Here is a 19,663-nt window from a genome sequence, read left to right on the forward strand (position 1 = left end):
TTGTTTCGTCCGACCATACGTTGCAAATGAACATTCTTATTTTCTGCAGAATGATTAAGGAAATCTGTACGTACTTTACCGTGTTGTTTCATGTGTTTATTTGGTGATTACAAAATGTGTTGAGCGGAATTTAAAGGACGGAGGAGGAAAAAAAAAAAAACCCAGCAGATCTCTGATTTGATGTATTCAGCAAGCTGACATATGCTACATGTTCTGTAATATATATAACTCAGACATAATCCATTAAACGTTCTCTGAGCAATTCTTTCAGTGGGACGGGGAGAGGGGTTTCTGTGGGATAAGGAGAGAACTTTCACATTAAACTTGACCAACCGTCCAAGCTACTGTGTTGACCAGTCAATAAGTAAATAATTAGCAAATAGAAATAATAACATAGAAATAACAAAACAAATAACAACGTGTAAATAAATGTCTGGAACATTTTCTTATCTTCTGTTTCATTTTAGGTTAGAAGCCGTGCACTGTGGTTGTTTCCCTTTGTGCCCCAAATCTTTGGTGTACCCCGAGCTATTTCCAGGTAGGAACGTCTCCCAGATTTAACGCTGATCCTGCTGCCCGGAGAGCAAAGTTATGAAAGAGCATTTGTTTATTTGGCAAAAACCGACATGTTAATGTTAAAAAATATGTGATATAATACACTAGGCTTCGTTTATATGGACCATCTGTTGTCTCACAATAGCAAGCTAAAAGAAGATTTAAAATAGCTTCTTGCTTTAGTCTCGGTCGGTACGGCAAAACTGGAATAACACGAAGCAGGCAGACACCGACCTTATTGTGCATATACCTATACATGCAGCCGCAGATGTCTGCACGGATGTTATACGTGTTTATATAGACATGTATGTAGGTAAATATTTATCTAATTTGACATAGATAGCGCAGATAGAGATGTAAAGGCTGTAGAGAGACAACTTTTTGATTGATACAGTTACATGACAAGGCCATTACCTTAAAATCCTTGCAGCGGCTTTGTCGCATTCCACATTTGCTTAAATATCTCTCCCTTGCATTGTGTTACAGTAGAATAATGTATTTTAATCACCCGGAGGAGATGTCTAAACAGAACGAGTACACTGTCTTATTTAACATTTAAACATCCTTGTGAGTAGAGGTAACTTCATAAAAATCAGGGCCTTAAATAATGTAAAACAGGAGACGGCACAGAGCAATATGCATTTTTAATTAGTAAAAGTGACTAATATCGAGTGTGTGCTTTGAGGTTCTTGTTTCATTAAAAATGTATCTGTTTTTCCTGCAGTGGAATATCTGTATTCAACACCTGAACAGCTTCTGAAAAAACTGCAGAATTTCTGCAAGAGGCCTGACACGGCCAGGAGACGTCGGATACAGGTATCCGCTCAGAAGACCTTTTAAAGAACCTCTAGTGACAAATTGATTGCATCTTATAAAAAAAAAAAAAAAAACGGGGAGAGAGAGAGACTGCATAATTAGTGTACTTATTGTGGAAAGGACCATGTTATGCAGGAATATTAGTTGTTATGCTAACAAGGATTAATTAAAGTACATGGCAGCTGTATTACCATAGGTCTGACGGCAGGCCTGCACTTAAGGCGTCCTGCGTCTCCTTTTAATTTATTGCTTACTAAAATGACTGTCCTGTATGTTTGCACCCATGAGGCTTATAAAAATGAACCTGGATTACTGCAGCTCATTAGCTCTAAAGGAAAGTTGAAAGGAATATTTTACAATTATACTAATGAAGATAAGCTCACTTTGCTGTTAGAATATGATATTATTTGAGCAAAAAAAAAATATCAGGTGCAGAATTTATGTATATCTATCGTTTCTTTTCCTATGCACGGTCACATGAATTGAAACTCCTTTGTCCTTCGACGTCCTTCAGAGTTGTATCATTTAAAATTAATTATTTTAATTTTATAGAGGATTCAATTCGCATAGGACCCCCCCATATATTTTTTTTCTTTCTTTTTGGAATTGTTGCAGATGTCGATGGCTTTCTGTTTCCTTTGTAGCTTGATTCTCTTCTCGCCATAAGAAAAAGAATTGAAAGAAAATATTTCAGATAAAACAGGACACAATTTGAGTGTATTAGAAGCAGGCATTGTGAGATGACAGCATTGGAATGAGATCTCGCTGGGTTTAACCTCTCCGACGCCATCGGAAATGGCAACGAGGGTGGGGTGGGGGGGGGGGATGTGAAATGTTTGGCTTACTTCTGCAGCCCAGATATTTTGATGATGTATGTGCGATGTAAAGCACCATTGTGCATCTGTAGACGGAAACGGTTAAAGCATGGGAAAAAATAGAGATAGGAACAAAAAAATGCAATTTAACACCCAATTTCAAGCTCATTATCTTTCATTGTCTATTAACTTGGCAATGGTTCAGGAGGTAGCTTATAATAGTTTAAAATGCTGACTGCACAGTTCCAATGCTCCGCATTGCTTTGCAAGTCAGTAGAATTGCATGCAGCTTTTAACCTGTAATGAAGAAAGTAGAGGAACCCACCCAGAAAGGCAGGCAGGTTTATGATGTGTGGAAGCCCTCAGGCCTTCATCGCCTTCCGCTCTCTTTGCTACAGCCTGTGTGTTCCAGCATTTTATAAACCAAACAGATCCACGTAGGACAGAGTGAGGTCTTTACTATTGACATAGCCGACATCTCAGGGGTTTCTGCGGCTGAGGGAGAGTGGAGGCTTCTTGACGTTTTACAGTAACAGACCGAGTTCAAATCATCAATAGACATCAGTAGTTTTGCCATTAGAACCAGATTTTCACGTTCTAATAGATGGGGTAATCTCGTAATCTTTGAATAAAACATTGGTGATATTTTCTTAGGATTTATAGTAAAAATAAATGCCAGAATGCTAAATAAGGCTGATGCGCTCTCTGTTACATGTGTTATTGAGAATACTGCACAGTCTACATGGCGTGAACCTTGTATTTACATACTACCGCTGCCCATGCGTGAACAGATGCGATCATTTGGTCTAAGTGCCAAGGAACTGGCTCTTTAGCCTAAATGGACAGATTCAGGCATTTGGGCCAAATGACCTGATCTTGTGGAGCCCAAAAGGGGTGTAGTCAGCTAATAATCACTCACACTAGCCAATCCAAGTCAACGAGGGAATCTGATTTTCTGCTAGAGCGTATCGATATTTGATTCATACCGTTGCCAGTTGGGATTACCGGTCATTTGGACTCTTACCCACAATGATGGTCGTTTAACAAGCCCAAAACACATTGGTGAATTTGATGTTTAAAGGACCTTCTTTCGCCATCTGACTGACGTGATGGGGGAGTTTTCTTATCATATAATTTGTATCGCTAGATTGTTGCACTAAGTCTTATCATCATGATCTTCATTGGGGTCTTCATCCAGCCTTGGTAGCCTGTGATGGTCCTACTGCTGCCCTTAAGAAAAAAAACTAATTACACCCAGTGATAGCACATCCCAGCCATCCTAGAAGAATTGTATCCTCTCCACTTCCGCTATTAATTGCTGATTAGCTATTTGCGGATGTGGACTCTGAGACCACGTAGATTGCCCATAGAGATTACTGCAACTTCCTTGTGTCAGAACAGTTAAGAAGAAGTTGTCATTGTCAGCCTTTCCATATATCCTCCACAACAGTGCAATCATTTGTCTGATCAGCCCCTACCAACCCCTTTCTTCTAATCTGTGCTGCCCCTTTAATATTACAACTTTCTGTATCTCGCAAATCTATTAAAGCTGCATGTTCAGTAAACATTTAATGTATAATATTTTGTTACTGTGTATGGATACAAACCAGATGTGGCAGTTATAACTCTGCAGCATGTTGCATAACTTTGCTGAAACTCAAAACTCAGACTTCATATGCAAATCTTGTACTCCAACACTTCACCGAGATTGGATCAAGCATTTAAGTTCCCCAACCATCCACAGGGCCGGGAACCTCTGTGTTATTAACGGTTCCAGTTTGGATTATTTATTATACAGAGTTACAACGTTTATGTGTTACTCAATACTGTAAAATTCATTTTGGTTTAGCAAATGTCAGCTGGTGGGCTAATATGTATGAAGACTTAATATACATTTATGATAATAAAGCTTCAGGGTTATTTAAACACTGTCTACTTAAAACGACACATGATCTAAAATTGGTTAAATGGGTTTTTCTTGAAACCTTAAGTTAATTTCCTTATATGCAAATCTCTCCTGTTCTCCTCCCATGCCCCCCATTTTCTTTTTGTGGGGGGATCCTTCCCCCTTCTTTCAGCTCCTCTTTTTAAGAGAACAATGGTTGGGGGAGAAGCTTCCCTCTAGATGTATGTGCAGCCACTAGGTAGTCCCTATGTGATGATGGAGGGAGTCCCACCCTTCAGAATTAAATGCAATCGATATGGCGAAGCAGGTTCTAGGGCGCATGAAGGTTTATGGTATCAGGGTGAACAAGTATGTAGCAGATAAAAAAGACTTTAATATATGAGTAATAATGTGAAAAACATGGAACACAGTTCTGGCCAGAGTGACATACAAAATGATAGTAAGTATATTAGGCAACACTAAATAAAGAAATGGTGGTAAACATAAAGATAGGCTGCTCGTTAAGGACTAGGCAGTTCAAGTCAGATAGTGCCAATAAGATGCAGTCCAAGTATAAACGATAGTATCCAGACACAAGTAAGTACGTCCGGTGGATAGTGCCAAACAAAGGAAGAGAATTCAAATAGAATAGTTCAATAATGGAACATTCCAAACATTGACTGTTGGCCTTGGTTCTCGACGACTGTTAGTAACGCCGCGACTGATGTTGAAACAGCGTGTGTGTGTGTAGACAGTGCTTGAATTAATGTGGCAGCTCCTGATGATAAGTATGAAGCTGACAACAAAGTGAAATTTTGAAATTGGGAAATATATTGTTAGCCAAACGCGTTTCGCCCCTCAAAAGAGTCTGGGCTTCTTCAGGGATGTATGAATACAAACTGATTGTCCATACCAGTATTTATGTCAGATAGTCACTGATTGCAGGTGATCCAATATTAATCAGTGACATGCTGAATCAGCTGGGTCCTAAGAACACTCCGTCCGTGCAGCTAATTAGCAGCCTGTTGGTAGTTAAACAAAATTGTTAATTTAATGTTGTTTCTCCATGCCCGTGTTGTGTTATAATTCCATATCTTCCCCTTTCATTGCCCCATGTTTTCCTGCTGTAAACTCTTTGCCCCTTTCTTGCTCCCCCATGCACTCTATTCTGCTCAATTCAGGACTTATTGCTCCCTCCTTCTGTTCTAAGCTTGCGTCCTGCAAGAGACCGTTTTGAGACTTCTCTGTCCATGAAAAGGAATTTATAGTTGTACTCACTCTGCTCAGGAAGCTGTACACTGCTACGTCTGTCCTCCGCTAACAGGTCCATAGGTATACCGACTCGTGGCCCTGAAAGGGGTGTGGCTTGCATGCAAGTGGGTGGGGTTTCACGTGTGCTACATGCAAAAACAGCTAGTATTTTCTCTGCATGCACAAAAAAATGCATTTGCACCTCTTGGTTTGTCCAGGAGAAAGTGCAGCTATTTCAATTTTTTAATAAAATTCCCTGGCCATTCCAGTCCTTTAAGGATTTCATGGGTCAATTATCGCTAAAAATTAAACACAGTGTAAGACTCCTCCATTTGAATAAAAACTTAATTAGGGCAATGTATAAACAACATCCTATTGGCAGTACATATGTCTAAGGGTAGGACACTGAAATCTGAGAGGTGTCGCTGTTTTTATTTTAAATTTTCATAACCATGCCCCTTCCCGGTTTAATCTGCTCCCCCGACTTACCCTGACTTATACAGCGTATTTCTGACCCACAATGGAGGAAGTTGAATGCTCGCTCAGCCTAACAAGTGCTGGCCCGTAGACTATATGGGGTAGATTTATCCAACCTGGAAAAGCCGTCTTCAAGCTTTTATGTAACTTTTGAACACACACTTTGGGTCTTTCCTCTTTTATTTGTGTAAGTTTGTGGGCAGGTCACAATGTGACTGTTCTATCTAGTATTTTATTAGACACTTTGCATGACACGTGCAAAGCGTTACAAATACAGATATATAAATGGGCTTCTGTGCTAGTACAATGGCTAATTCTTTATTCTCATAAACATACTTAAATCTCACACCTTTAACTACATTTTGCCCCCAGCAAATATTTTATAGACCCTATTAAGCCCAACACAAATTGGTTTTGCAGAGAAAACTTTGAGCTCTCAGGAGGAGGGCGATTGAGCCTCATCTTCCAACAGATTGTCTGACTTAGTTGTTACCAGCCTTCTGTTGTCTAATTCACGTTACACTTTTTATTCTGGATTCCATTTAATTATCCTCACTGTAGTGTTTGTATCCTCTTCAAATAACTAGGAGGCGCTCTGGTGCTCTGTGTAAGATCACCTAGACTAGACGGAGGCAACCTGCGGCTCTCCAGCTGTTGAGGAACTACAAGTTTCAGCATGCCTTGCACGTTGTAAGGATGCAATACAGGAAGTTTTCCAGATAAGGTTCTTCTTTCTGTAATTTAGAACAACATGCTGAATTACATTTCAGTATCATCCCTAGATACCCCTTCTTATTATATTTTGGCTGTGCTCCTCAAATGGACTGTAGGAGGCGTGTGTGTATGGCGTTGTCACCAAGCAGCAGTTTTTAGATTAGATTTGATAAAGTTTCTGGATAAAAGATCTCCTACATGTATCTGCAATATCTCCATTTAAAGACTTAACTCCACCCAAAACTAACACTAGGGTGGAATTAGGGGACCTGAAGTAAAATACAAATTTGTACTTACCAGATCTGGCAATTAGATGGTGAACTTTGTTCAGAGGTTGTCAGAGCCCCTCCCCCTGTGAACTTTTCATTCCCATAAAGGTCACACATGGGGACTTGACAACACGAGCATGGCTCACTTGAGAGGACCCAATGCTTGTTACATTTTTTATTTCATCTCACCTAATTCCATCGAAAACTATTGTATTTATTTTTTTTAGTTTTGGGTACAGGTAGGGCAGATTCGAAAGTTGGTGCTGTGGCGCAAAGACATTGCGCTGCGTCCATTGCCGGCAATTGCGGTAGGCATCTCCACTCATCCTCACTCGCACCTATATGGCAAATCCCCCCCACAAAGTGTCTTGCGGACGTTCCGGAGACACTTCACGGCTAATTGAATCTCCCCCATAGCTTCACTTTTTTTTATTTTTTTCCTAAAAGGCCCTCCTGCTCTTGTAGAACTACAAATCTCAGCATTCCTTTCCAGCTAACAGGGTATGCTGAAACTTGTAGTTCCATAACAACAGGCAGCCTCGAGCCTGACCTAAACACTCTAGTCCTTTTTTTTTTACTACTTATATTTTTTCGAAGAAAAGTGAGTTTTATAAAACTTTTCATGTATCTGAGTGATATTGATACCTACAATACAGGAATATATCTGTGCATAATATAGAGGTTTCCCTGCATGCAAACACAACATGATTCCTGGACAATTATCTTCCATACCTGAGGAATGCAGAAGTTATGCTGCAGAATATTAACGCTCTAGCATGTAGAGAAGGCGATGTAATGGTACTTTTATGGATATTTTGAGAACACATATCTTGATTTGGATCGTGTAAACTGCCATATTTTTCTCCCAGTGTTACGAGAGACAAAAGAAGTCTCGGAGCAGCCGGTACACTCTCTTCGGGGTGGAACAACATGGCAGGGGAAATACATGTTCATAAAAACACCGTAGTTACCACGATGAGGGGATGGGATAAATAGGGTGGCAGATGGATACACATTTGGTGAGAGGAAAGTACACATCCATTTATAATTTATGACACACACAATGGAAGAGAGACCTTTAGGTTGTAAACAGGGAACTGGTGAAGAATCTGAAGGAAAAAGATGTTTGTGTTGAGTATTTCAGGATATTGACAAAAGGGGTTTCAGGGAGATTAAAAAAATACAATATTGAATAATATAAAGGAAGGGAAATAGGATTATTAACATACATGGCCTTTTTCTCCAGGGGTTTTTCTGTCTTCTTATAAATAATTTATTATCTTCTATTTAATTTGTTTACACAGATCTCTTTACTGTCAGTCATGTGACTGTATTTCTGTTGTGTACAGAAAGCTACAATGTTGTGTACATAAATATACAATGTTGTGTAAAAAAAATATACAAGGTTGTGTAAAGAAAGATTTAAAGTTGTATACATAAATATACAATGTTGCGTACAGAAGGTGTAGTGTTGTGTACAGAAGGTGCTGTGTTGTGTACAGAAAGGTACAGTGTCGTGTACAGAAGGTGCTGTGTTGTGTACAGAAAGATACAATGTTGTGTACAGAAAGAAACTGCGGTGTTTACAGAAAGATGCTATGTTGTTTATAGAAAGGTACAGTGTTGTGTACAGAAAGATTCAATGTTGTATACAGAAATATGCTATGTTGTGTACAGAAGGTGCAGTGTTGTGTACATAAAGATACAATGTTGTGTACAGAAATACATAGTGTTGTTTACAGAAAATTACAATGTTGTGTACAGTAAGATACAGCGGTGTTTACAGAAAGATGCTATGTTGTTTACAGAAAGGTACAGTGCTGTGTACAGAAGGTGCAGTGTTGTTTACAGAAAGATGCTATGTTGTTTACAGAAGGTGCAGTGTTGTGTCCAGAAAGATACAATGTTGTGTACAGAAATACATAGTGTTGTTTACAGAAAGATGCTATGTTGTGTACAGAAAGGTACAGTGTTGTGTACATAAAGATTCAATGCTGTGTACAGTAAGATACAGCGGTGTTTACAGAAAGATGCTATGTTGTTTACAGAAAGGTACAGTGTTGTGTACAGAAGGTCTAGTGTTGTGTGCAGAGTTGTGTGCAGAAAGATACAATGTTGTATACAGAAATACATAGTGTTGTTTACAGAAAGATGCTATGTTGTCTACAGAAAGGTACAGTGTTGTGTACAGAAAGATTCAATGTTGTGTACAGTAAGATACAGTGGTGTTTACAGAAAGATGCTATGTTGTTTACAGAAAAGTACAGTGTTGTGTACAGAATGTGCAGTGTTGTGTACAGAAAGATACAATGTTGTGTACAGAAATACATAGTGTTGTTTACAGAAAGATGCTGTGTTGTGTACAGAAAGGTACAGTGTTGTGTACAGAAAGATACAATGTTGTGTACAGAAAGATACAATGTTGTGTACAGTAAGATACAGCGGTGTTTACAGAAAGATGCTATGTTGTTTACAGAAAAGTACAGTGTTGTGTACAGAATGTGCAGTGTTGTGTACAAAAAGATACAATGTTGTGTACAGAAATACATAGTGTTGTTTACAGAAAGATGCTATGTTGTGTACAGAAAGGTACAGTGTTGTGTACAGAAAGGTACAGTGTTGTGTACAGTAAGATACAATGTTGTGTACAGTAAGATACAGCGGTGTTTACAGAAAGATGCTATGTTGTTTACAGAAAGGTACAGTGTTGTGTACAGAAGGTGCAGTGTTGTGTACAGAAGGTGCAGTGTTGTGTACAGAAATACATAGTTTTGTTTACAGAAAAATGCTATGTTGTTTACAGAAAGGTACAGTGTTGTGTACAGAAATATATAGTGTTGTTTACAGAAAAATAGTGCTGTGCACATAATAGTACAATGTTCTGTACAAGAATATACAATGATATATATACAGAAAGATACAATGTTGTTTAAAGAAGGATACAGCAGTTACAGAAAGATACACTGTTGTGTACATAATGATACAATGTTGTGTACAGAAATATATAATGTTGTTTACAGAAAAATAGTGCTGTGTACATAATAGTACAATGTTCTGTACAAGAATATACAATGATATATACAGAAAGATACAATGTTGTTTAAAGAAGGATACAGCAGTTACAGAAAGATACACTGTTGTGTACATAATGATACAGTGTTGTGTACAAAAAAGATTCATTGAGGGGTACAGCTCACAGAAAAGTTACATAGCGGGTGCCATAGTTTAAGGGCTCAAATTTTGGGATTTTAGTAATATCAAATGTATTAATTCTTATGCAGTCGCTTTTACAAGAAATGTACAGAATAGTTAAAGGGAATCCACGTTTTTATTTATGTTTTTATAATTAATGCCCCTTCAGTCTACATTATTGTGAGGGACATTTACCCACTCTTTGTGAGATCCTGAACAGCAATTTTGAAATCTCCAACAGCGCTAGATGTAGTCCGCAGTATTAGGCAGGTTCTCTGGATAGGCTGGATGTCTGTTACCTGTTAGACAGGTGTGGTCGCCTGCTCTTTTACTGGCATTGATGTTTATACTTTTTTTTAAAAAAAAGTAAGTAACTAGAATATCTGATTTGTCCTGGGAGGTGGGGGCAGTCCTGTGGTGTTCCCAGAATCACGCATGTAGCTTAGATAAGTGTTATTAAAAAAAATAATATTTCAGACATAGAATTCCGTTTGGAATCCATTGAAGGGTTTAGTTTGATAATCTGAGGTGGGACTGGGGAAAACCAGCCTGTCTGCCTGCGACTTCTGTTACAAGAAATGTATAAGTTATTTTTATTTTAAGGAAATTTCATAGCATAGTGAAGAAAACCTTTTTTGGACATCATGCAGTATCCCTATATTCACATCCTCCTGTGGATCCCCAGAACGTCTTACCAGCCGCTGCTGGGACTTGTAGTTCCACAATAGATGGTGAGCCACAGGTTGCCTATATAAATTGTACAGTATGGTAAAGAAGAGCATTTATTAAGCCCATCAGCTAATATTGCTATTTCTGTACATAAATGATATAATCACAGTCACAACTTTTCAGTTAAACACAATTTTGCTTTCTAACGTATCAAATATCCTAATTGTTGCTTATACTATCAGCTTGAACAAACTTTAACCTTGGATGACGTAGCTAGACTCTTGGTAACGTGACCAAACTAGGCTGGATGGCAGATGTAGGTGTGCTAAGTTACGATTGGAGGGTAATAAACGCAAATAGCATATAGGATACTGATTATAGTATTAGTTTTTCTCTGTTTATTATATCTTTTTATTTTTTACCTACATGCAGTTATTTTAACTTCCTGTTATCTGTTCTTCCTTCAATTTTCCCTATGTCTTACAGGAGATGGAATGCTCCAATTTGTAGTGGGATTGTCATAATAAGTTGCTATTTTTACAGTAGACATAAATTAAATAAATCTCCTGATAAGAATTTACACAACTCTGTTTTTCTGATATTCATATTTTTTGATTTTGCTGTGACTGATATGTCTTTTACAGCAATAACACTTTCAGTACAATAATAATAAAACGGAAGAGTGAAAAGATGTAGCTATGGGGGAGTTTCCAACATACATGTAGAATGTAAATGCAGCAAATTATAATACAAATCTGATTTCCTAACATTGTATTACAACATATTTTAATAGATACTGCACAGAGGGTAGTACAACCCTTTTATAGAGAAGCTGAATGGACTTATCATGACACCCACCAAATAGTAGTAGGATGGTGCAGTTCACCCTCTACTACATTATATAGGTTTAATGCTACACTGGTCTGTGCAGAGTCTGGCTAGATGGAGATGGAGGTCTCTGTTTAGCAGATGTGATAGGGGTGGAACCAAAGAATGTTCTGGTCCTATCATAATTTTGGCGCAGTCTTCCTCCATTAACCTCAGATCTTGTGGGGCTGACCCCATCAGGCTTGGCTTTATACTGTTTCATAGTATGGTAGACAACATACACACTCTTCACATCAACGGACCACACCTACACCATGGTCTGTAGATAGAGTGGAGACTACTAGGATGTCATCCGACTATTTATTCCTCTGCTGAAAAGCTCCTCCAAGGATAGGCAATGTAGAAATTAGATTCTTGGAGTGCGGTGGTAGGTCTATAGACATAGGCAAACCGAGGGGGGTTACCTAGTGCCTGGAAACCCCCTCCAAGCCTGGGACATTGTATAATTGAGGTGGCTGGACCCTGCACCCACTTCACACAGCTCTGCTTGAAAAGGGAGAGCTGCGTGCACCTAACAGTAGTGCACGCAGCATTGCCCATGTATATTATAGGGATAGGAAGGGTTGGAGAGCAGCCAAGCACTGTCTAAAATTATAGCCACGCCCCCGTGCATGCTGGTCACGCCCACTGGTTGCGTGGTGTGGAAACCCCCCACTACAAATCCTGTGTCTGCCCCTGATAGAGTCAGCATCCACTGAGCTTTTCATTCGCCATTGGTGGTCATTGGGTAATCCTTTATATTTAGATGTGAGCTAGTATCACCTGTAACTAAAGAAAAGTCTATCTTAAGAGCAATAAAAAGATGAATTTCTCTAGGCACACATATTCAAAAGATTTTGGATACTTTTTATATACAAGAAAGGATATATATAATAATTTTAGCACAAAGGGAGGAGGCTCGTTTCATAATTGGTTGACCATGTCTTTTTTTGGATTAACTAATCAGGGCTGTCCAGGTGACAGGTTACAAATTTGTTACCTTAGACTTTTATTTCAGTAATCTCTTTACCTTGAACCTGTAACTCCAGTCATACACGTTAGAATCCAGTTACTTTGGATTGTTGCAATGCTGTCAGATCTGCAGACAATTTGGTCACACATGCTGAGATCCAAATTGCAAGGATCCAATAAGATCACTATGTTTGATAGGAATGCAATGGCAGGTGACTGCCCTACTAATTAACAGTCAGCCGAGAGCCGCACGCACGTCGATGAGTGATCATTAGCACATTTAGTTTTCCATGCTGCTGGTCAAATCCAGCCCGATTGTGTTCTTATTACATCGGATGGGGCCATCTTTTGTATAATGGTTGGTCAAGTTGATTTAGCCAACCCTTATGTATCTGCTTGTCTGGCTTACGATACGTATCCTGCATTCCCTGTATATTCTATAGCGTCTTCAGTGCATGGTCCGCCCAGTGTATTATCTGAAAATACATTAATCCGATGATTGCTATTTTACCAAACAACTAAGTTGTCCACATAATCTGCTGAACTCACACCTTGCCTATAACAACCAATCAGATTCTAGCTGTCATTTTGTAGAATGTACTAAATAAATGACAGCTAGAATCTGATTGGTTGCTATAGGCAACATCTCTACTTTTTCAAACCCGCAGTTTAGTAAATATCCCCCCAGGACTGTGTAAAACCGACTATAAGTAGTTACACTGTGACTGTTTTTTCTTTTATTTATCTTATTGTTTTGTCACACGGAGAACTTACACACAAGACATCCCTGGCACGTTTCACGCCACATAGGAATGGGAGATTGTGTAGGTCTGGAAGTAAGGCGTACTTTAATTAGGGCATGTTTGCAGTGTGCCATGATTAGCCACTTATCATATAGTCTCATATCAGTATACGAATAATGTCTTCAGCCTCAAGGCAAAAGCATATCGCAATCCTCTGTCTACCACCAGCCTCCCTGGTTCTCATTGATGTATGGAAACTGCATGGTCTCCTAATGATGCCATCCAATCACTCTGAATAACACACCATTGTCACTTAATGAAGAACTGCTTTGAAAATAGTATCACAGGCTTTCTCCTCTAAAATGAGGTTTGAAATATTTTTACCTTCTCTGTTTGTTGCCTTCCTGTCTCCGTTTTTCTCCGTGTCCGATTTTCTTCACAAATAGTTGTTTAAATTGCTTTAATTCATTTCATTTTCTTCCAGTGTCTCTTCGCTGATTATCTTGCTTGTTGTTTAAAACTATTAATGGCTGAAAGTTATTATATTATTATACAGTGTTTATAAAGCACCAGCATTTATGTCGCGTTATACTCACATCGCATCCTCGTACAAACTATGACATTAGGGTGAAGCTCACGGGAGCTTACAATCTCAATTAAGTAATTTCTTAAGGAACAGACAGGATATTTCAAATAACTGACTTCAAACATTATATAGGTGCCATACTTAGCTAAATACAACCCCCAGTTTTGAGCAGAGACTCCTGACTTGTGTTGGCAGAGCTTCAGCTATTACAGCTCCAGAATGGCTCTATTATCCTAGCTCTGGCTCCAGAGCAATGCTGCTCATTGAACCCTCGGCCCAGCTTCGGAGTTACTTCAAAGCAGAACCTTTTCACATGCTCCAGGTCTGAAGCTATTAGTAAATGTAAATATTTTTTTACAGTTAAAGGAGCTAAGTCCTTGAACCCTGCTCCCGTCTGGTTTCAGCTCAAAGTCTGGTACATGGTTAAATGAAAAGCAAAAACTGGTCATCTCCACTATGACTCTATGAGATATTTTACTAAGCTGCGAGTTTGAAAAAGTAGAGATGTTGCCAGAAGCAACCAATCAGATTCTAGTTATCATTTATTTAGCACAGTCTACAAAATGACAGCTAGAATCTGATTGGTTGCTATAGGCAACATCTCCACTTTTTCAAACCCGCTGTTTAGTAAATATACTCTTAGGTCTTGCATTTGGCTTCTAGCTCGCAAGCCAGAACTCCTAGGAACTTGTGACATCACTGAGGCACTTCATCCTAGTGAATAAGACAGGCTGCATTCTTTTGAATATCCAGTCAGGCCACAAAATGGCTGCCTCCACTGTGAGGGGACAGCCAGTTCACTTTATAAACAAGGTTACATACAATATGAAAATGACTGCTAGAAATAGCTTATTATTTAGAGGCATTGTGAAGATCCGCTTCCACTGATAAATACCTGCCACTCCCAACAGTAACATCTACTGGTATGAATAACATGAAGAGAATCTCGTTACTGGATACAGTGCCTAATATAATCAGCTCACTAACGTAGACCATACATGGGGTGCTTTATATGCAGATAAGGATATTAGACGTTACACTATAGTTCCATGACAACACATGAACTTATCCAAATAGCGCAAGGTGTGTTATGCCTTATAATACTGAAATTGTATTTTTCTTGAAATAATAAGTGTAAGCGCACACAAAAATGATTGTTTATGATGAACTGGCAGATTAAGGGGCTGTTGCATTGACCAATCCGGCGATCGTGCTTAAATGAATCTCCTTCTAGCAGAAAGAGAGAGTGTGTGTATGCGTGTGCGTGTGCATGTGCATGTGTGTGGTTTCCTCCCATCAATTTAGACTGTAAGCTTCAGGGATTGATGTAAATGATTAAATATTTTCTGTACAGTGCTGCATAATATGATTGGCGTTTATATAAATAAACGATAATATATAAATATATACACACACACACATTTGAAGATCAGATGAGTGTATCATTCTGCTATTTCAGAGACGTTCCATGTATTCTGTACTCTGTTATACTAATACTGTGTATACCCATCCATGACTCCAGTTAAACAATGATGTATTATTTATAGGAGAATATAAACACACACTACTGCAATATGGTCATGTTTTGCAAATTGCTCATTCTTCAGGATGAAAGTTTCCTTGTCGGTCACCGAACAGTTAATATCGTTTCCCACTTCTCCCTTCCGCAGGTTGAGACGGCTCCTTACTCCTGGGCAGCCCTGAATGGCGAATTCACGTCTCTCCTTACAGCAGAACCCAGGAAAGATCTGTGACAGATGGGGCTAAGTCACAAACTTGCAGCCTGCGGCAGAATTTGTCCAACTTTTCCAGAGCGCGCCCGTCTTTACCTGATCAGAGGGAAATGTGCGGAGGAAGCCGAGCCTGGCTTCTTGTCATAGCTGACACAGGACCATCTGCCACAAACCTGTGGCAGATCCAGCTCTCGCCTCCCTGCCACCACCCCGGCTAAAATTATATACACATTCCCAGAGACGTTGGGATGCCTTCACTTGCAGGAGAAACTGTGCAGGAAAGAAACGAAAAAAAAAATAAAAAAATCTGTGGCCTGTTGTATAACCGCACTCATGTATCCCATATGTGGTGCCACATTGAATTTCCGGATAAATCTCTTTTTATCCTTTGTACTGGATGACATGGTGCCTGAATTCTTTCTTTTTTGCCGACTCAATGGCAGCCAAGCTACAGCTTCAAACATTCACACTTGGCTGCATTTCTACCTATGTTGCCAGGTTATCATCGGAGCCTTATTGTGTCCTCAAAGGGCCACAGGGTCTGAAAGGAGGATCAGAGTGCGACTGGGCTAATTAGGCAGCCATCCATGAATTGTTTGCAGGCGAAAGGGCCGCTGCAGCCCTCTGCTTTTTTTTTTTTTTTAATTTTTATTTTGCAAATTAATGACTCCCTGGCACAGTGGTTTTTAAGTGAAGGTATTAATGAGAGGTCTGGCAGGTATTCCCGTGAATCACACAGCTACATTTGCATTTAATTAATCTTAAAGAAAGCTTCAAGATAAACAGCTGTAATTCATAGGAACAGGGGACATCTGCATGGCGCTATGTATCCGATAAAGCAGGAACTCAGACACTTGTTTTACAGTCAGTGGATAACAGAGGGACGCACAACGCTACATCACAAACCTTTATATTTTCTAACATTTCCCAGATAAGCGGAATCTTCAGATATTTATCAAAGCTATTTTTTAATCATTTTTTAAGAATTGTGCATTGGCTTCAATAAAAAGATTTTGTGGACATTATAACAATATTCGTTTACTTGTTACATTTGTACTGTTATGGCATCTAAAAGAATGTGACTGTCAGAGCAACATAAAGGGGGTATATTTACTAAACTGCGGGTTTGAAAAGGTGGAGATGTTGCCTATAGCAACCAATGAGATTCTAGTTATCATTTTGTAGAATGTGCTAAATAAATGAGAACTAGAATCTGACTGGTTGCTATAGGCAACATCTCCACTTTTTCAAACAAACAGTTTAGTAAATATTAGGGATGTTCACTGACCCTTGTGTTTTGGTTTTGGATCTTTATTAACTGCGTGTTTTGGATTTGGTTTTGTCAAAACCGCCCTCACGTGTTTTGTTTTGGGATCTGTTTTTTGTTTTTTTCTTAAACTGCTAATAAATGCTAAAATCACATAATTTGGCTATTTTTTTGTTCCTACATTATTATTCACCTCAAGAGCATTAATTTTCAGGCATTTCCAGTCAATTTTTTGACAAGTGACACACTGCTACCCCTCCTCGGTTGTAATCAGTTTAACTGTGCTGTAAACACCGACAGTGTTTACAGCGACAAAACGAATCCGAAACATAACTCATCGACCTGTCAAAAACACAGACTTAAGTTTACACAGACTCAACACAGTTCCGATCTGAGGAGAGGCCGACTCTTGAAAATTACATCACTTGTAAGCGCCACTTTCATATTTAAAGCGGCAATGCAACGGACCCGGCGCAGGATCATGTAATGTAAGTATAAGGGTAATTATAATGGCACTTTACTGTACCGTTAGGGTTATGATTAACATTCAAGTTCATATTTACATTATGTGATCTTGCGCCGGGTCCGTTGCATTGCCGCTTTAAATATGAAAGTGGCGCTTACAAGTGACGGAATTTTCAAGAGTCGGCCTCTCCTCAGATCGGAACTGTGTTGTGTCTGTGTATACTTAAGTCTGTGCTTTTGACAGGTCTGTGAGTTATGTTTCAGATTATTTTTGTCAACATTGTAATGTAAACAATGTAAACATTGTTGGTGTATACAGCACCGTTAAGACGTACTACACCCCCTCCTATTGAGCACTTTTGTTTTATATTTCTTTTGATTTTAACACCTATGCAATTTTATATCTATTCCCTTACTCATTTTGTATCAAAAACAATTTATATACTGCATGTTTTTGGCTTATTTTGCCTTCCCTCTATTAAACCAGTTAAAATTGTTACTTAAAATTAACTTATTACTTATTTAAGCTGCAGTTAAAAAAAAAATCAGATCTTCAGTTTAAATTGAAAGCACCAGAATATAGGAAACGTAGGTGTTGGATTCAAAGTTATTGGTGGTGACATCATTCATAAAACCACAGGACAAATGACATCATTAACGGTGTCTCACACACAGTGTTCCAAATATTGTCCATGACCTCACTAACATTAAACACAATCCCCATATTACTTAAGTATAGGTAATGCAGGACAATGGTTTTTTAATTTACTCCGGGATTTGGGTTTATGACGTCATTTGTGATTCTCTATAAAGTAGAAAATCTTATTGGAGCGCAGTTGTAAAAGAAAATATTTACAATCTATGATGATAAATTGCTTGGATCAGTTTTGGGCTAATTATCCGCATCGCCTCATGTAGTGATACAGGGCACAGGTGTGTGCAAAATTTACCAAAGAGATGAATTTTTCTCCGGTTGGTGGGCGGAGAGGGGTGGTGTTTAGCAGGATACGGAGTAGACGCACCTAATGGTTTGCAGAATGGTATAAAAGCAAAATTCTATTTTTCGGAGTGAGATTATTGAACTCAGACACAGGGTTGGAGGAGGCGGGGGGGAGAGGGGGGGGGGGCGGTACACAGCCATTAACATCCCACGCCAGTCAGCGCTGGCGGAGATCATGGTTTGTACTATACATTTAACGTATTTCGCATCTTCTAATGCATTTATTAGACCCAGGGGCACTTGGAGTTTGAAGACACACCTCCAGGAGCAGATAAGAGGCGTGCACTTTGATGTGTGATGGGCAGGGAAACTAGACACACCCCTTTCTGCCCTGCGCATTGAGTACATGTAAATGTGATATAGGGCTAGATTTACTAAACTGCGGGTTTGAGAAAGTGGAGATGTTGCCTATAGCAACCAATCAGATTCTAGTTATCATTTATTTAGTGCATTCTACAAAATGACAGCTAGAATTTGATTGGTTGCTATAGGCAACGTCTCCACTTTCTCAAACCCGCAGTTTAGTAAATATACCCCATAGTGTTTTCATCTTTGTGCATGTTATGCAGGTTATACCACACCATTTAATGCTGTTCTATTACTCTTTATATAGATACAACATATTCTGTTTTATTTAAATTAATCCAATATATTCTAGATTATTATTTATATAGAACGTATACAGCTATAATGTCACAAACCAACAAACACCCATACAGAAGACAGACTGAATCCTCATTGTAACATCCTATAATTTAGTATCCTTGGGTATTGTCTAAAAATTGAATTGTTTTTTGCAGTGAATTTCACATCTGCTTTTGTTTAAACCAGTTTTACCTTTGTCTTCATCTGTCAGTCTCGATGTACTCACTGACTAGGCTCCGCCCACTTGCCTGCCATGTTCAGTTTAAACTTCTGTTATAACTGTTTTCTAATGTGACCAACACTGTCCGCAGCGCTGTACGAAGAACGTAACACAGAGCGATGGTAGGTCTGCCTGCGAGAGATGGTAACATGGGAGTGAGATGAGCACTGACAGCAGGCAGGTAGGAGGATCCCTTAATGTATTGTATACACTACATGTTGGCGGAGAGTGTGGATGGTTCAGGTGCTGATGATGATGTGCAGCAGCCATTGTCCATGCTCTTGTCATCATGTAACATTCCCCGGGCTGCTCTCTGTTCTCTGGCTCCCACCCGCAGTTGGCATTTTACCCTGGAACGGTAACATAGTGATCCGGGGCCAGGAAAATCTGTGCTGCTATAACACAGAAGAGGGGAACGTGAGGAGGGTGTGGAGAGGAGATGAGAGATAACCAATCGCTCCATCCTCAGATACTTGGAGTTTGCAGTCACTGAGTTATGTTTAACTGTCTGCTCAATGTGAT

General features: G+C 39.2%; 1 protein-coding gene across 2 annotated transcripts in view; it reads left to right on the forward strand.

The window, feature by feature from the left end:
• The window catches only part of QTMAN (queuosine-tRNA mannosyltransferase), a 148,058-nt gene extending 131,483 nt beyond the window's left edge, over positions 1 to 16,575 (forward strand). For both annotated transcript variants that reach the window (XM_075180933.1, XM_075180934.1), the window contains exons 8-10: positions 468 to 538; positions 1,280 to 1,371; positions 15,482 to 16,575. In XM_075180933.1, the coding sequence (XP_075037034.1) occupies positions 468 to 538; positions 1,280 to 1,371; positions 15,482 to 15,565 (247 nt within the window). In that variant the 3' untranslated portion in view covers positions 15,566 to 16,575. The remainder of the gene's footprint in view (positions 1 to 467; positions 539 to 1,279; positions 1,372 to 15,481) is intronic.
• The last annotated feature ends 3,088 nt before the right edge of the window (positions 16,576 to 19,663 follow it).

Source organism: Mixophyes fleayi, chromosome 7 (assembly GCF_038048845.1).
Source record: "Mixophyes fleayi isolate aMixFle1 chromosome 7, aMixFle1.hap1, whole genome shotgun sequence".
Lineage (NCBI taxonomy): Eukaryota > Metazoa > Chordata > Amphibia > Anura > Limnodynastidae > Mixophyes > Mixophyes fleayi.